We start from the raw sequence: 19,019 nt of genomic DNA, 5'->3' as shown, positions 1-19,019 counted from the left end.
GACTTCAAGGAAATCCGTGTCTCTGGATCACCTAAAAGTTGCCTGAGTTGTCATCTGACATGAGCATAGCTTTATTATCCCAAACATTTGAAGTTATTTGTGATCTTAAAGTGATTTTAATGACAAATCACGGCACAGGTCAGTAGTGAGTTCCCTTTAGTTACACATTGGGATCAGAGATGGGAAAGAAATTTTATCTCAGAACAATCCTCAATTCTAGAGATTTCTGTAACATTCTTTCCCCCTCAGTGAAGGAAGTGATTTTTTTTTAAATAGCATATTTTTTGCTCACATTTACCTATGTAGATATAGAAAACCTAGTTTTCAAAAACTCCTCTTCCCCTTCCCTCTATTGAAAGTGCAACGTAGCCTGGTGGGAAGGATTTAGGAGCCCTAAGTTTGAGTTCTGCCTCAGCTACTTACTAGCTTTGTAACCTGAGCAACTTAATTTCTCTGAACATCAGATTCTGCATCTCTGAAATAAGACCTTATAAGGTTCTCAAGGGTTGAATATAGTCACAGTAATCATTATTTGGGGGGATCAGTGTATGTGTGGGGGGGAGGACCAAAATGGTATAATGTGCTTAACTTCTTTCAGGTAATTGAAAGGTAATCAAATTATAGAAGCAATGTGGGCTTGAATGAGGGTTGTGTTCTCATTCTGTGTTTCTTAAGGGAAATAATTTCCATTGCTTAATTCTTTGCAGAATAATGGGACCACCGAGCATCAGGTGGAATCTTTCATAAGGAAAAAACTGGAGTCACTGTTAAAAGAATCTCAAATTCGAGACAAAGAAGATCCTGATAGTTTCACAGTGAGAGCTCTCCTGAAGGCCACGCACGAAGGCTTAAATGCACACCTGAAACAGGTACACAATTCCCTCTTGTACTTGTCCTTCGATAGGAAAGAGAAAGGACCTCATTCTCTGTTTCTGATCATTTGTCATTTGTGAAATTGTCCAATTTCTTCTGTTTCTCTCCTCATATTGCTCGAGAAATGAAAATCTCCTATTGCAAAATGATGTGAGAAATTGTTAAAAGTGGATGGGCAGGGGTAGAAGTAATTCAAATACTCCTTCACCGGGACCCTCAGGAAAAAGCACAGAGGCCCGGGGCTCATCTTCCCTGTGCCTGCTAGCTGGGAGAAAAGGCTCGAGCCCACCACGTGCGGCACCCCCACCTCTCCCCAGCCGGTTGTCCTCTCTGCTGCATTGACTGGACCTCCTGAGCTCGTCTTCCATCTGTCCACTTCTCATGTCCATGGCTGGGTCCTCATCTAGGCCAATGTCAACTGTCACCTGGACCTTTCTTGCCCTCCTTCAATCTGATCTCCACTCTGAAATGAGCATGGCATTTTAAAAATGTAAATCTGACCACGTCACTCTACTGTTCAAAACTCTTCAGCGGCTTCCCGTTATGGTTGGAATAAATTACAAGCTCTTTAACCAGGCATTCAAAGACCTGCATCGTTGCGTCCTCGTCTGCCTCTCAGATCTTCTCATTTTCCCTGTCACACTGCTTCCCACAATTGTCCCACCAACCACAACTGCTTGTATGTCATGGTCTTCCTCACGTTCTTTTCCTTCTGCCCTGAACACTCCATTCCTACCTCTGCTCTTGCCAACTCCTACTTCAGTCTCTTAAATTCCAGCTTCAGTGTGATGCCCCAAATGAGTCCTGCCTCAACCTAGGATTAGGTTAGTTATCCCCTTTATATTGTCCGTGGAAGCCTGTAATAGCTTCTCTTTTCTGAAGTTTTTTTTTTTTTTAACACGTATGTAATTATCTGCTCAATATCTGTCTTCTCAACTAGATTATAGATTCCTTGAAGACAAGAACCATGCCAGCCTTAATAACCATTATTTTTCTGACTTGTTATAGTACCTGGGCCTTAGTACGACTTTCCTATGACGTTGCTGAATGAATGAATGATTTGGACTCTGGCTGAGACTTTAACTCTGCTTTTTAATAGGAATATCAGAAATGGGCAAGGAAAAGGGTGGGTGTATTGATATTATCATTGCAAGGCACTGAGGGCACTTGTTCTGACCTGGAGGAGATGCGTGCAGTCACTGACTCAGCTAACAGATTCCCTGTTACTGCCGCCTGTCCTCCAGGACTCCAGGATCCCCAGGCAGAGGGAGGACCATATGGGGTGACCACCCTTGAATCTCAGTGACGACTCAGCATTGGTGGTTACTCTCTAGAGTTTGTGCTGAGCTCAGATTGGGCAGCTTAGCTCATATACCCATGCCTAACCTAATCACCGTGGCCCCGAGTCCATGTCCTCCCTGGAACGATAACTTGCCAAGGATATGGGATCATATTGGCTTGTTAATGCCAGAGAACTTACCCCTGGAAGTGGTGCCAAGGTCAACCCCTCTGACACTGCGTGTTAGGCAGACCGGAATGTTGGGGAGGCAACCGAAATGTAAATTACAGTATTACTGCCCTTACCGTTGATCCTACAATTTTTTTCTTTTTTTTTCTTTTTTCTTTTTCTTTTTCATAATTTTTATTTTGTTATATTAGTCACCATACAGTATATCCCCAGTTTTTAATGCAATGTTCCATGATTCATTATTTACATATAACACTCAGTGCACCATGCAATATGTGCCCTCCTTAATACCCATACAATTCTGAATTTTCTTAAAAATTTCTATGAATAGCAATAGCTTCTTCCCCTTCACCCTTTTTAACCATACAAATGTCTGTAAAATTGGTTAGCTCACCTTGATTTCTGCTTCTTGTTCTTCTTGAACTCTCATTGGCTAACCTGGGCCAGTCACTTCCCCGGACACTTTTGGAGAAGTCTTTGCTCCATCCTAGATCATTCCAATTGGAGAGGCCACAGCAGGTCTTGGAGATTTGGGATGAAACAAATTAAACCCATCTTTCTTTTGCTTTTCAAGGAAGAAATCCTAGTGATAAGTCCCCGGTCAGGTAAGATGGCAAGGGATCTCAAATTTCCAACATGTGGTGGGGCAGAACATCCCACTTTTTCTTATTTTTCACTCTCCATTCCATCTAGGTGACCACAAGAATGAATTAGGCTCAGTATGTGGAGCCTGTGACTTCAATAAACCAGGCTGCGAAGTGTTGAGGTTTTTAACACTGCTGTTAATTTTTTAAACATGGTTTTGGGTTCAGTGGGCAAACAAAGACAAGTGACTGCGGAGATAAGTCCGTGTGTGCTGGATACACGTGCAGATTGAGAGCCACGGCTGCGGATGGGCTGTTGGTTCAGGGCCGCGTGTCCCTCAGCTTCCTTCTTGCTGGATTGTCATTCGGCCATGCGGCACTGTGTTCTCCTTGTGCTCTCTTTCCCCTGGAAGGCCCTGAAGTAAAAGAAGCATGAAGTGCTCATCCTTCAGGCTAGAAGAACGTAGTAGGCACGAGAAGTTTACCCGTCCTTTGGAGTTCTTAAATCTACCTCTTTTTTTTACGTATCAGTGGCAACTGTCTGGGTGGCCGTAGTTATTCCCTGAGCGGACTTTTCCTGCTCTTTTGCTGTCCCACCCACCCCGATTTCTCATTTATCTCACTCCCCTAGCGGTATTTCGGAAATGGGCAGCTAATAATGCCATTGTCTTGTTTTAAGCCATTCGAAGTCTCCTCCTAGTGTGGAGGGTGACCTTCACCCTCCAAGACAGAGCCCATCGGACCCTTTCTCCGTGCTCTGGCTCCAGCTCTGACTGTCCACAGCGCGCAGGTGTACAAGTACACGCTCGCCTGACTTCCCTTGTCTCCTAGCAGGTACCCTGTTCTAAGAGCGCTTGGCTTTTGTGTTTGCTCCTCCTTCGGCCAGCACACACTTCCTCCTTCTCATCTCACTTAGAAAAGGTCTAACCATCTTCCAGCTTCAGCTTTTACTCGTCTCCTGCGGAAGTCCTCCTTGATCCTCAAGTCTGGGTAGGTGGCCTTCCCGTGCCATCCTGCCGTGCCCTGCACTCTCCCCAGCAGTCTTATTACAGAGTGTTATTACAGTGCGTTCATTTGTCTCCACCATTAGATTGCAAGCCCAGTGAGGACGGAGTCTGCATCTCTCTTGCTTGCCCTTGCCCTCCTGTACATGCCAGGTTCCTGGCACAGTGTCTGCTCCGTGGAGTCAATAAAACATGCGGTACTGATGCTCAGGAGGAGGTCAAGTTGGAGACAGATAGTTGTGTGTATTACCCTTCTACGTAAAGAGGTCGTGTGAGATGGGAGAAGTTGGGGGAGGCAAGCCAGAGAGACGATTTAGAGCCACACAGAACCCCTGTTTTATCACCGACCAGTTTTGTAACTTTGGGCATATTATCTAACTTCACTGTACTTCAGTTTTTCCTATTTGTGCAGTGGGATTTTATGCATACTTCTTCCTGAGGGTGGCTCTATATATTAAATGAGAATATGTCTAATGCACTTAGCATAAGCCTTGGGGCGTAGGAGGTGTCCACTAAATAGGATGACTTCAGCTTGCATGGGACAGCCCTGCTCTATTATACCTACTGTCCCAGCGTAATTGTTAAAAGTGCCTCATTTCACTCTCAGAAGGCTTTGTTTTGGGCGATAAATGACACCTCCCCTGACTGGTAGGTGGGCTGTTCGAAGTAGAAAGGAACTCAGAGGTTAGTTGATCCGTTCTTCTACCATTTCACAGGTAAGAAAACTGAGGTCAAGAGAAGGGAACAAATGGACAAAGGACATTTAGCTACTTGGTGTCAAAATCGGGTCTTCTAAGTAGAAAGCCGTGTTCTACGAGCGCATCTGGCTAACTTCTTAACTCCAGGGTTTTTGAACAGTTAATGATCAGCTTCAGTAATCTTCGAAGGAAGGCGGTCAATAGACTCTAATCAGTCAAATGAAATTACCCTGTAAAGCCCCTCCCACCCCTCCAGCATTTTCTGAACTCTTTCCCCAGTCAATTCTTGATCTTTCCCGTCCCCACCCCCAATTACATCTTTGATTAGTCTCTATAGATATATGTCAGTGCCTCCCTGGTCTTTAGATTTTAAGTAGTTTTGCTCACCCATATTTATTCCATTTATGTGGTTATCTCTGCTTCTTTGTATAGCCAGAAGGCCTAGGAGGATGGGGCCTCATACCATTTCTCCTCATACCATGTTCTTAGCCATGAACCAACTAATACATATTTTTAGGGATGACGATTGAGAAAGAGTCTAAACCCCTTTGGCAGGTGGCCTTTCTTTCCCCTAACAGAGATGGGCTTGAGTGAGGCGACCTCTGGCCTGGAAAATCAACCCACATGAGGAAAATTTCAGAGGCTGCAGTACGTCTTCCAGATGCTCACTACAGAGGGAATTAATTTCAATGAACAGATAAGCAGATAAGCTCTGCTGTGGTTTACTTAAACAAACAAAACAATCTTATTACCTGATAGATGCACTTGGGTTTTATTTCTTTTTAAAGTTTTACAGTCCCAAGTAACAGTGTTCAGTCAATGTGATGATGATGATGATTTTTTTAGTCAACACATTGTTTGGCTCTTAAAGACTTCCGGCCATTTTTCAAAATTTAATCTACTTTTAACTAGAGATGATTTATCCCCACTCTGGGCATTCACAAGAATACATCTTGTGCTGTGCAGAGTCTTGTGACCAGGCCCTGGAGGGACCGGCCCAGCTGCACATTTCTGAGAGACCCTGGACACCAGTTTGGGGAAGCGGTTGGCAGTTACTGTCTCTTGTTTGGTGCCCACATCTCTCCAGTCCAGTGTCCCCTCTCTTGAGGCAGACTCCACAACTTTTGGGGTAGCGAAGTTCTGGAACAGGAGGAAGTGAATGGGACCTGCTTGCTCTACCTCAGGCAGAGAGGGTCCCCTGCCATTCCACCGGAACTAAGGCCAAAACACAAGCGAGGAAGAGAAGTAGTCATACTATGTTTTATTTACTCAGCATCCAGACGTGAAGGAAAATGGAAAGAAATCACATGGACGATCCCTCATGACCAACTTTGGAAAACATAAGGTATGAAGTAAGAGTGACAAAGGTGCATAATCCAATTAATTTAAAGAGACTGGAAAGTAACAGGACAATATCATCATAACCTTGGAATAACTGAAAATTTCTTTTTTTTTTTTTTTGAAAATTTCTTAAACAGGACCCCAGAAAAGAAAAAGATTGATAAGCTACTTGAAAATTTAAGAACTTCTCAAGAAATTCTCTTTATTATTACTTAATAAGCTAGTTGCATACTGGGAAAGAGTATTTTTGATACACATATCCAACAAAGGACTTATATCCTGAATATATAAAGAATTCTTACAAATCAATACAAAAGATACCATAATTTAAAAAAAAATTATTTATTTTAGAGAGAGCGAGAGAGCATGCACAAGTGGTGGGGAGGGGCAAAAGGAGAGATCTTCAAGCAGACTCCCAATCCCCCAACCCATGAGGTCATGACCTGAGCCAAAGCCAAGAGTTGGATGCTTAACCGACTGAGCCACCCAGGAGCCCCCACAGTTTTTTGTTTTTTGTTTTTAAATGGACAAAAGTTTAAGTGGCCTTTCACAAAAGAAGATTTCCAAATGGTTAGTGTGGAAAAGGTGCTCACCCTTATCAATCCTCTAGGAAATGCAAATTAAATGATGATGAGATTTCATATATACCCATATATATATACCCATCACAATAGCAGACATGAAATGAAAGACAGCACCAAGGGCTAGTGAGGATGCTGAGCAATTCGAACTTTATTCACGGTTAATGGGAGTGTGTGTTTATGCAACTATTCCACGCTCTTTCACGGTATCTACTAAAGCTGTATTACGCACCATGTCTTATCAGTTCCATTGTTGTGTTTCAGCCTCGTGACATATACCTAATATTTAGAGTGGCATTAGTTGTAATAGTACAAACAGGAAACAGTTCAAATGTCTGTCAACAATAGAATGAGTAAAAATTGTGGTGTATTCACATAAGGGAATATTTTTCAGCAAAATAGCGTGGAGTATTTATATAAAGGAATATTTTTCAGCAATGAAAATGACATGACAAAATTACAGGTACATGCAATAATATCTTTATAAACATGACATTAAGCAAAAGAAGCCAGACCCAGGATAGTACATTACTTTTTGGTATGATTTATATGAAGTTTAAAAATAGGCAAAAAAGATCTGTGAGGTGGAAGTCATGAGGTCTAAGTCAAGATAGTAGTTACCTTGGGGAGGAGGTAATGACTGAACGGAGAATCAGAAGGCTTTTGGGCAGTTAGTACTTCATTTCCTCACTTGGGCGGTATCATTTTGTGGAAAGTCACCACGCTTAAGATTGTTATATTTTTCTGAATGTATGCTGTACTTCAATAAAAAGGTAAAACATAGTATACAAGAAATCAATTATTGGGTGGTAAACTTTATGCATGAACTTCTATAAGGCCATTTCTTGTACTTTAAGGAATGTCTTATCTGGAATTTCTGACTCCATCATTAGGATAATTTATTAAAAGGTTGAACAAAGTAGTCATTATAATCAAAAATTGAAAACGACCAAAATGTTCACCCATAAAGACATCTTCAGTCCAAGATTCATTCACATAATGGACAATTATGTAGCCATTGAAAGATGAAGGAATACTTTAGCTACTGTAGAATTAAAACTTATTAGACTTCAAGTCATAAGAATGAATGTCCACAAGACTATGGATTATCTTAATAAATAGGAAGAGTATTTATATTGAATGTATATTATATTGAATGAATATTCTGTAGCTTATAGAATGACTTTCCGCACTGTCTCATTTAAACATCACAACGATAATCCTTTAAAATAGTTGCTATTGTCCTTTCCTTTTAAAAAACACAGTAGGAAGCTGGAGAGGTTGGCCGGCTTGCCCGCTGGGTGAGAGGCCAAGCTGGAACGTGAGATCACCAGATGCTAGCGTCCCCACACCATGCGCTCGAGGTTCTCAAAACACCAGTAGCACCTGAGCCGGTTCTAGACTAAATTGGCGCCTTGCCGTCAGTGCAATAGACTTGAGTGTGTTTATACCAGCAGTGTGGTTTGGCATTTTATTTGTTGAGTAAGAGAAAATCTGGAGGGTGATGCGGTCCCATGGTAACGCGGGGAGTGGGCTCCCTTTCCCTTTCTAAGCCGCAGTCCTCAGATGTCCAGGGTCCTCTCTAAAGACCTTGCCTTTGTTTGTGGAAGCTGTTTTTGTGCAATTACGGGGTCCCTCCCGTCATTTGTTTTTTCTGTTATGTATTGCCCAATTTGGGGGTTATCTCTAATGTGTTGGGATAAAACTGCGGCATTCCAAAAAGTCTTTATTTCTGACAGCCTTTAGTCCTGCAGCCTTTCAGCCTGAATCCTGTGGGTAATAATTTTTATTCTGTTGATAGAAATTAAAATGGGTCAAAATCTCAAAAGTGCAGTTTGACGTAGACGGTTCTTTGAGTGCATGCTAATCAAAAAGCAGGAAAAAGTTATTCATAAAAAAAATTACTACTTGTCTTTTTTGTCGAATCTTTTATAAGTCAGCAGGAAGAGTGAATTTCCTAAATAAAAGAACATTTTATCCCCTTACAGTCATTTGAATAGATATTATAACTATGACCCTGCTGTTCATGGGGACCTTCAACGCATGACTAATAGTCTTGCTAAAACCTTCATCTTTTGTGGCTTAGAGGTCAGTTTTACAGCAAGAACCCCTCAGTTTTGCTGTAATAGTGTAATTATGATCATAGACCTGCTTGTTATTAATGGGAAGGCAAGCTGCAATTTTTGGTTCATTTATTTCCTTCCAAGTAATTGTCCTTTTTGCGTATATTATAATGCCCAGTCCGTTCTCTGTATGTTGTGCATGTACCAGATGCAGTGAGTTTCTTGTTAAGTTTACTGTGATTTTCCAGCAGAAAACCACAAAATCACGGCCTAAGTCATATAGCACTGATGACGAGGAGGACACACAGCAGAATCCCGGCAAGGAGACCGGCCAGCTATACAGGTAAGAAGGAGTCTCCCCGTTTCTTGCTTAGACTCCAGGGCCTCTCCATTCCCATCGGCTCGGCTGTTTTAGTTGTATGTGTCTAGAGAAGTGGATCACAAGGTCAAGTGCTCAGTGCAGCAGGACGTGGGAGGATGAACTGTGTATGAGATAATAACGCGTGGAGGGGACTTACACTGCGCCTGGCACACAGGGAGCTCTTGCTTAGTGCCAGCGGTGGCAGTGGTCAGGGAAGAGGTCTCTTCAGCGAAGAGAGAGGGGCCACAGGAACCAGGCTGGGGGGGCTCTCCTAGGAGACTGAAGGAGAAGATGCCTGATGAGCCCATGTGAAGAGCTAGATATCTGAAATCAGCCAGACTTGAAACTCTTGTTCCTTCACCACTAACATGGGATGAGTTAGGCTTCTCATATGTTTCTATTGCTTAGGGTCATTGTGAGGATTAAAGGAATTAAAGTACTTAGCCTGATAAGCCCTGTTCCAATTAACTAAGCACTCAAAAATATTAGCTGCTGTTTTCTTTATTATTGCCAATAGAATTTGAGCTGAATAAGATGATTTCCTCGCACCTTGTGTATACAGTAAAGTCACAGAGGAATGTAAATTATATCATAGATAAGTGCACGCACACACCCCCCCCCCCCGTGCCTTTATTGAAAGACTGAAATTAAATGAAATTAGAAGCGTAGAGAGGTCTTGTAGGAATGGATGACATTTAGTACTCAATTAAATTTTATTTTTAGCTTCACTTCAGCAGAATGTCCATACATAAAATGGTAACTAGTAAGGGCAGAGGAGATGTGTAGTTCCTACCCTTAGGGCACAGAAAATTCCATATGTAGTTACAGTAAAGGATATAAGAGAAATGGGATCACCTTCCAGGAGACCTCTGCTGTGACTGTTCTCAAATAGAAGTCCGGGTTCTCCTGCCAAAGTGGAGCAGATGCCTGGTGAATTCTGGTGTTACTCGCTAGCTGGGGAACAGTGACCATCAAGCCCTTCATGACAGAGCTCACAAATACACGAGGAGACACTGATTCTTGGAGGAACAGTGAATAAAACCACACGAGTAGGGTATTGTGGTGGAAAGAGAACTGAACTCGGACTCATAAGTGAGTTCTAATCCTGGCTCCATTAGGAGCAGGTAGGGAAGGTGGAGTGACCACAAGCCCAAGCGTCTTCCAGCTGTAAATGACATGAGTCCTGACTGTGTATGTCACAGGTTGGGTCGCCGCAGGAAAACCATGAAGCTCTGCCGAGAGCTCTCTGACTTGGTGGTGTATACAAACTCCGTGGCGGCCCAGGACATCGTGGATGATGGTAAGGAGAGAGTTTTTCTTCTTGGGTAAACATTCTTGACCTTTGTCAGCCGTTTACTAATTGTTTGTTAATCAGATCATCAGCACACACTTCTGGAACTGTGTAGCGTCCAACGGGTCAGGAAACTGATGCCAGTATAAGGCCTCACTCACGTGGCGGCCATATTGATTACTGTGGTAGCCTGACTGGCGGGCAGAGGAAGACTTCATTGTTATATAAAGACAGGTGCATTATAACAATGTCTTGCGGAAAGAGTGAACTATGGAGACCTGACCTGGTTTGGTGGCCAGGTCACAGGTGGACGTTCCTAGTGTGCGTGACCAGAAGAAAGAAGAAAGCTAAAGAACCGCCTCAAAAAGTCCTGTATTTTGTCATTGGAAACTTTGACTTTGATAAAGATAATTTAACCCACAGATTGAAGTCTTAACGGAAAGAGCAGGAATTTCAGAAGCACTGATCCTTTCACTGTTTTTCACCTATTATTCGCATCATGTTGCGTTGAGAAATCCTAGTAACAAGTGTTCTTACCCCGGACTTTCCTGCTAGCTGCTTTTCTTCCCTTTACCCTCTTCCCTTCTCATTTCTGTTTTGCTCAGTTACTGACTTAGAAAAATAAACTCCAGTCATATGGCTTTTCAATCTAATTTTATTTTTAGTGGAAGTGAAATGTAAGTGAAAAATCTCTCATTTTTCCAACAAATCTTAGTGAAGGAAAAACAACATTGTGCTGAGTCTTACGACTGGAACAAATCTCCGGGATTCTCTTCTCAGATCTCTCTTTTTTGTTTTCCCATTCCACAAGTGTATCTTTTTCTGTCTTACCTTTGGTGTTGATTCCTTCCTCAAATGGAGCCAATTAAAAAGAAAATAAAATTAATTCCACATGCAAGAACATGAGAAACTGTCCTTACAATAACCTCCCATAGCTAGAAAATAAACTCAGTGAGTGGTTTAATGGAGTGAAAGGTGTATTTGGTTTAGACAAATATAATTTTTAAAAAAGATTTATTTATTTATTTGAGAGAGAGAGAAAATGAGAACATGAGTGGAGGAGGGGCAGAGGGAGAGAGAGAGAATCATCAAGCAGGTTCCCACACAGGGCTCGATCCCAGGACCCTGAGATTATGACCTGAGCCAAAACCAAGAGTTGGATACTTAACCCACTGAGCCACTCAGGTGCCCCAAGGAATATAATTTCTATTAAATACGTTAAGAAACCATAATTCTGGGGGCGCCTGGGTGGCGCAGTCGTTAAGCGTCTGCCTTCGGCTCAGGGCGTGATCCCGGCGTTCTGGGATCGAGCCCCACATCGGGCTCCTCTGCTATGAGCCTGCTTCTTCCTCTCCCACTCCCCCTGCTTGTGTTCCCTCTCTCGCTGGCTGTCTCTGTCAAATAAATAAATAAAATCTTTAAAAAAAAAAACCATAATTCTATTAGCTTAATGGAAAATAATGTTGAGTACTCTCTAGCTCTTGAACTTAAGGAGTTTTGGGTGTGTGTGTGTGTGTGTGTGTGTAGCCACAAAACGAGCAATAAATAACGAATGCGTGTCTTATCCCAATGCTAAGCAACTCAAACTGTTCATATGCTAATTGATAATACGCCTCATTAGCAAGGTCATCTTACTGATAATGTGGTGTACATATTTATGTGGAGAGACAGACAAAACAGTGGCACTGATTATAGTGTTACTGCGCCTGACCGTGGCTTGTCAAAAAGACTGCGTGTTTTCTCCTGTCACGTTTAAAGCATTACTCATCAAAATCTGCAAGTAAGATTATGTTTAGTCTGCTCGGCAAACGTAAACTATGTTAATAAGTATGTCAATAAAATTTACGTGATAAGGAAAGAGTGTATGTGAGGGGAATCATCAGATTAAAAGCGGTGATTTCTTTGCCTCCATCTTGCATTTAAGATCACTCCAAGTTGCATCTTTAGAGTGTAATTGTTAGTCGTTTGGCCGGCATTTACTGTCTACGGTTCTACAGTCCTGAGGACAGCTGGGGCCCTGGGAGACTGTGTGCTCCACTGAACATGCACAGGGTGGATACCATCCAGGCCCAGCTGGCCCAGTAAGACTAGAGAGTTCAACTCCTTGGCTTCATGAGCGGGGTCCCTCCGTCTGGGTTCAGATACACTCTCAGCTCGTCAGAGTAAACACTGGAACGGGAATGAGGCTCTCGACACGTTTGGGTCTTTATTTGGGCCAGCTTTTTCCAGCAGGTCCAGAAGACACAGGAGCGGTCGTTTTGGGGGTAGGATGAAGATGTTCGGTGAAGGGGTAGGAGTAGTAGGGGCGTTATAGACACGGGATTGGGGGGAAAGGGTGGGGTATTGAATGCTTGGGGGTTAACTCCATCCTGACCCTCAGAGCTGGTGTTTCCTTGGCCTGGATTAACACCACCTGATGATAGGCCAAGCAGAAACTTTAATCCAGGCTTCCCATTCTTTTACCTCACTTGATTTATCCATGGTTTATATGGATAGTTGTTGATTGTTCTTGTTTCTGAGATTTTATTCTTTTATAATCCTCTTTTAAAATCTTTCTCCATTATTATTCCTTTTGCCCAAAAATAACTTTTGACTGGTTTCATAATTCTATTCAAATTAACATTAAAACTCAGTTTTTCTCCTTTGGAATTGGTCTTTTATTTTCTTGGGCCCTGAATGCTATCAGTTAATATGTGCTTCACATGTGTGCTTTTTAGATGAATGCCTTCAATGAATGTCTCCCTGTTATCAGGAATAAGGTACTTAGTAATAAGTTACATAGTTTTATTTATCCGTGACTGTCTATGTCTTTGGCAAAGATATTCTATTGGAATCATGCCCCTAAAAAATAATTTTCCTGCCAGCCCTCTTCATACTAGCCAGATAGACATGCATTAGTGAGATGATTGAATTCTTGGGCGAACATGGGGCTCAGAAATAGGCAGTTATCCTTGTAAGATGAGCAGCTCAGATTTGAACTCAAAATGGTTCAAGTGTTGCAAGAATGGGGTTTTATGGATCTTTCTTCGTCCGAAGCTACTCGTCCTCTGCTTGAATTCACTCTTTTGCTCTGCGTGTTATTATGGATACAATCTGATGTATTAAAAAGTGTTTTGTGAGTGGTGTTTTCTTGACTGAGGTTCTCACTTTTCTTTTTTCTTTATTAAAAACTGCCAGGAACCACAGGAAACGTGTTATCGTTTAGTGAAACAAGAGCACATCAGGTGGTTCAGCAGAAATCGGAGCAGTTCATGATTTATAACCAAAAGCAGCTCACGAGGATTTACCCTTCCGCCTACCGCATTGATTCCAGTAACTTCAACCCTCTGCCCTACTGGAACGCAGGTTGCCAGCTAGGTGTGTATGCCTCAGGAAGGAGCAATTCTCTCTATGTCCTGCCTCCATGCTGCTGTCTTGCCTAATTCTCTCAAACTTTGAACTTGCGCAGTGGCACTGAACTACCAGTCTGAAGGGCGAATGATGCAATTAAATCGAGCCAAGTTCAAGACGAATGGCAATTGTGGCTATGTCCTCAAACCCCAACAGATGTGCAAAGGTGTGTGTTCACTTCAGAGTCACCTCTGATTGCAAGCACTGTACCGAAGGAGCTCTCTGGAAAATGCGATACATCAGTGTTTTGCAACATGATTTTTTAAAAATAGACAGGTGAAGGTGTTAGCATGTAAATTAGAACTCCTGTCAGAGCTATTTAACATACGGGGAGTATGAGGTTTAGAATGTTCTCTTGGGAGGTTATGCACATAAAGAGGGGCACAAATGGCAACGGATTATCGTCTGAGATCCAGTGCCCCAGCATGGTACTCACTGAGCATTACTTATAAATTGAGCCCTATCTTTCAGTGAGTCTGAAACCCACTAGCAAAATTAAAATACCACCCTAAACAATTTTATCAAGCCCTTTTAGGCAGCGTAGTCCAATTATAAAACAGTGCTAACAAAAAGGAAAAGATAATGTAGTGTTAGATAAAAAAACACTTGTTTTTGGTTCTGCTCATTAAAATTCTTTAAAAAATTTCCACATTGGGTTTTTAGCAATTCAGGTAAGGAAGTGTTGTCAGATGTGCCTTCAGGATTTTATGTTTTCTTGCTCTGCTGTTTACTTCAGTTCAGGTCTTCTTTCTGTTGGTTTTATTCACTCTATACACCTACGATAGTTTGTGTTAGAAAATTATTTGAATCTGACATAAGTGCTCTTCTCTACACTACTGGCATTCCAAGAAAGTGCCTCTCTTCCCCCTCGCCATGATTGATAATTGCACCACAGACACTTTAAGTTGGCCCATTCCTTTGCCTTTGGGAGCATGGATTGTAACAAAAGCCACAGCCATAGAAATGCCAGCTGGCATTGCCTTCAGGTAAAAGCCACGCTGATGGCTATGGGATCATTTCTTTGCTCCAAGAAACACTGTAGTAATTCAGCATCTGTTGTTTCTTTATTCTGCATGCTTGAAGGGTGTGTGTGTGTGTGTGTGTGTGTGTGTGTGTGTGTGTGTTCCCATGTTGCCAACCTCAGATTCTAACCTCTGCTTTACTTGGCTTAGGGACTTTCAACCCTTTCTCTGGTGATCCACTTCCTGCCAACCCCAAAAAGCAGCTCATCCTGAAAGTGATCAGTGGACAGCAACTCCCCAAACCTCCAGACTCCATGTTTGGAGACCGAGGCGAGGTGAGCCATGTGTAGGACCAAGTGGTTCATTACATGATTATTTTATTGTGTTTACATTTTGTCTGAAATATCTTCAGAGTTCTCTCTCCCTCTCTGTGTGTATGTGTTTGTAAATGAGCACTGACCTCAGCTCATCAGATATCAGCTGACTTATTGGCAAAGCATTGATGGTTCCTTCTGGAATGCAGTGCAACATCTTTTTTGGAGGCCATGCCATGTCCTTCCTCTCAGGAGTGGTTTGTCACCTCAGGCTCTTTGCTACTCCTACTTGTTAAACCAGCATTTTTGGATCTTGAGTGTTGACTGGGGACACCACACAGCCCTGCTGTTGGGTTCCACAATAAACTCTTTGTTGCAAATCTCAGCTGACCCATGATGCTATGTGATCGTCCTCTTCACCTTGTCAGCCTTCAATCCCATTCTCCACAGGGGCTATTTCCAGCCTTCTCTCTCCTCAAACCAGTGTTCTCATCACTTTCCTTCTCAACTTCTACAGACGGCACCGAGTCCTACTACTCAGAAAGTAGGAGTTTCATATGGGATCGTTTGTTCCATCTCTGTTGCCTCCAGCCTAATCCACACCCCCATTGTCTCTCGTCAGTTCTGCTGACATAGACCTGCAGCTGACTGGTCTCCCTGCTTCCATTCTGTCCTCCTCTTAGCAGCAAGAGTAATTGTTTGGACAGTATCAGAAAATGTATCCGTACCCCTTCTTTCCTTTTTTCTTCACTGTCTGCAAAAATGAAGACTTACTTCCTGTTGTTTCTCTCAAACTTTTTATTGTGAGGATTTTTGAACCTCAGAAAAGTTGTGAGAATAGTAAAATTAATGCCATATCTCTAGCATCTCGATTCACCAATAACATTTCTAAATTTTGTTAGATTTGCTCTCTCTCTCTTTCATGTGTCTATGTATATATGTCTGTGTATGTATATGAAGTAAATTTAACAAAATTCAAAAATTAAATAACACATATGTACACATACCTTTGCATTTCTTCGTAGAGTCATTTGAGAATAAGTTGTTGACATCTTGACCCCTAAAAACCTATGTACTTTAGCACTTATCTCCTAAGAATAAGAACATTCTCCTCTCTAACCACAATATGATGACATTTAATATTGATATAATGATATTATCTAATATAAAATCTATATTCCGTTTTCTCCAGTTGTCCCCAAATTGTCCTTATAGCTTCTTCTTTTTTCTTTTTTCTTTTTTTCTTTATGTATTCAGGATCCAGTGAAGGATTACACATTGCTTTTAGTTGTCATTCTCTTTGATCCTTTTAAAATCTAGAACAGTCGTCTAGATTTCTTATTTGTTTTCATGATATTGACATTTTACAAAATGTCCAAGCCAGTTATTTTCAGAATGTCCTTCAATTGGAATTTACCTGATTGCTTCTTTGTGATAGGAATAAAAAGAAAGGTATTTGCCACCATCCAATTCCGTTCTTGCAGCATCTCATGGAGATTACAGTCTGAGGAAGCGGACACTGGGGTCAGGTTTGCAGATGAGGAAACTGAAACATAGGTACAGAGCTTGCCTAGGGCAACATGGGAGCTGGGTTTTGAAGCAGGAAGTTACTCTTCAAGCCTGTGGTCTTCTTGATTTCCTTATGAACAAAAGGTCATATTCACTACCTGCCCCCCAAAATCTGAGGTACCCAATGGTCCAGTTTTAGCACAGGGTTTTACTGAAAGGAAAAACTTCTAGCATCAGATGATTAATTGAAAATGAGTAAACTTCATGATTTATTTAGTAAACAAAAAATATGTGTATCCACCCGATGTACTCAACATGTTTTTCAAACATACTTCTAGCTCTTATTCCCTGAAGCTCCTTCAATACTCCATATTCTCCTTAGTTTCCAAGTTCCTAAAATGTTTTCTCAGACTTCATAACTCTCTCTCCTTTACACTTCTAGATCAGCTCTTTCTGGATTCTTAAGGTTTCAATCTTTCATTGCTTCTTATTCATAAATTGCATGATAAAAGAGAGCTTATGAATGACCAACAAAGCAGGGTCTCTCCTCCTGGAGGAGAGGGAATGTGGGGAACGTGGGAAGGAAGACTAAACATTCATTTTTTCTATTGATTCCTTTTTAATCTTGTTATTTTTGATACTTTTTGAGTTACATAATAGTACACAAGTGATTTAAATACAGTAAAGCGCACAAATCATAGCTTGATTAATTTCTGTGCAACCCAGATCAACACAGAACATCTGAGAACCCCCCCAGAAGTCTTCCATTTACCCTTCCAGTAAATACCTACTCCCAACTCCCCATATCAAACACCACCCCCTATCATAACAGGTTAATGTTGTCAGTGTTCAGACTTCATGTAAATGAACTCTTACAGTATATGCTCTCTCTCTCTCTTTTTTTAAGATTTTATTTTTTTAAGTAATCTCTACACCCAACATGGGGTTCGAACTCACAACCCGAACAGCAAGAGTTGCATGCTCTACCAACTGAGCCAGCCAGGCACCCCCAGAATATACTCTTTTGTGTCTGGATTGCTCAACAGTATGTCGATGTTGCAGAATTTTTTCTTTTTCATTATTGTATGGTAGTCCTTAAATGAATAATCCACGATTCATCCATCCTATTCATGATAGACATTTAGGTTGTTTCCAGTATGTGACTGTAATGAATACAGCTGCTCTAAGCATGGACAAAACCTCTCATTTCTGTTGGATATATACCTCGAACTGGAGTTGTAGCTTCATTGGAAAAAATTTGTATAGCATCAGTAAATATTGGCAAACAAAAATTTAAACTTTTATTTCTGTTTCAGATACCTAAATCTGTTGTTACAGTTTCTCTTTCCTAACAGGAAAGTAGGCACCTAATGAAAGGGGTTACTATTGAAACATGAGCATTTTGGCTAATATTCGCAAATTAATTAACACACATATAGAAATGTATCAGTTGTAATAATACTCTCTCTTTATTTACATAGATCATTGACCCTTTTGTTGAAGTCGAAATTATCGGATTGCCAGTAGATTGTTGTAAAGATCAAACCCGTGTGGTAGATGACAATGGTAAGATGACAGTCTGTTTCCTTTTAATCAAGAGGCTCTAGAAATAAAATTTGCGCTGAAAAAGAACAAATTGTCTATGTAGAAGAGAAACAAATCCCTAAAATTCATAACTGCCCTCTGAGTTTCTGTTAAAGTCTTTTAGCACGTGAAACTGAGTAAATGTGGGATTGATTCATGGTCTGTTTTCGTGGATTTTAATTGAGACTCTTAAATGCTTTGCTTTTGAAGCAAAACTTTTTTTCTAATGAAGAGAATTAATGATATTTTAAAGGGCTGGGTTAAAACTTAGGAAAATGCCTCTATTACATATTTATATTGTATTTTCATGATGTAAGTTACTTCAGAGCTCTCATTCATGATGCCTGTATGTCTTGATGATTTTTCATTGTGTTCTGGAGCATATAAAACTCGAAAGGCAAGTGCAGTGTGCTCTGGCAAGTTTACTTCTTAATATGTCCATATGGTGAATGGGCAACATTCTTGTATTCTGGCCATGCCGTAAAAATAGCTTTCTTAACCTAAGCCTCATGTCTTTTTCTTGGTAACCTCCTTACATGGTGTTTGTTCATACATTTGACAAGCATTATGGCATACCTATTTTTCTCAATCTCTAGTCATTAATACTCTACATCTAAACCACAGTGCTCAAAACATTTAAGAAATTAGAGGTTCAGAGGGAGCCCTTAAGAGGAGTTTCCCCCCCCTTTTTTTTTAAATTCAATTAGCCAACATTTTGTACATCACTAGTTTCAGATTCGTTTTTTTTAAGATTATTTTAGAGGGCAAGCTCGAGCATGAGCGGGGTTGGGGGGCAGATGGAGAGGGAGAGAGAATCTCAAGCAGACTCCACACTGAGTGCAAGCCAGATGCAGGGCTCAATTCCTTGACCCCAAGATCATGACCATGAGCCAAAATCAAGAGTCAGATGCTCAACCAGCTGAGCCACCCAGGTGCCCCCGTTAAGAGGAGTTTTTTCTGAGTGCTAGCTTAAGGAAAGGAATTTGAGGATTCAAG

At 41.4% G+C, this 19,019-nt stretch overlaps 1 protein-coding gene across 7 annotated transcripts in view; it reads left to right on the top strand.

Annotated features, from left to right (window-relative positions):
- The window catches only part of PLCH1 (phospholipase C eta 1), a 206,501-nt gene that overhangs the window by 177,377 nt on the left and 10,105 nt on the right, over window positions 1–19,019 (top strand). For 4 of the 7 annotated variants that reach the window (XM_045812139.2, XM_087870300.1, XM_045812156.2 and 1 more), the window contains exons 12-19: window positions 708–869; window positions 5,901–5,972; window positions 8,861–8,955; window positions 10,176–10,273; window positions 13,442–13,621; window positions 13,713–13,820; window positions 14,827–14,951; window positions 17,921–18,005. In XM_045812139.2, the coding sequence (XP_045668095.2) occupies window positions 708–869; window positions 5,901–5,972; window positions 8,861–8,955; window positions 10,176–10,273; window positions 13,442–13,621; window positions 13,713–13,820; window positions 14,827–14,951; window positions 17,921–18,005 (925 nt within the window). The remainder of the gene's footprint in view (window positions 1–707; window positions 870–5,900; window positions 5,973–8,860; window positions 8,956–10,175; window positions 10,274–13,441; window positions 13,622–13,712; window positions 13,821–14,826; window positions 14,952–17,920; window positions 18,006–19,019) is intronic. The other 3 variants (XM_045812148.2, XM_045812169.2, XM_045812163.2) reach the window with 1 other exon arrangement.

This window comes from Ursus americanus, chromosome 20, assembly GCF_024610735.1.
Source record: "Ursus americanus isolate L20-20 chromosome 20, mUrsAme1.1.p, whole genome shotgun sequence".
NCBI classification, from domain to species: domain Eukaryota; kingdom Metazoa; phylum Chordata; class Mammalia; order Carnivora; family Ursidae; genus Ursus; species Ursus americanus.
The sequence above is the reverse complement of the archived record's forward strand: the minus strand, read 5'-3'. Positions and strand labels throughout refer to the sequence as shown.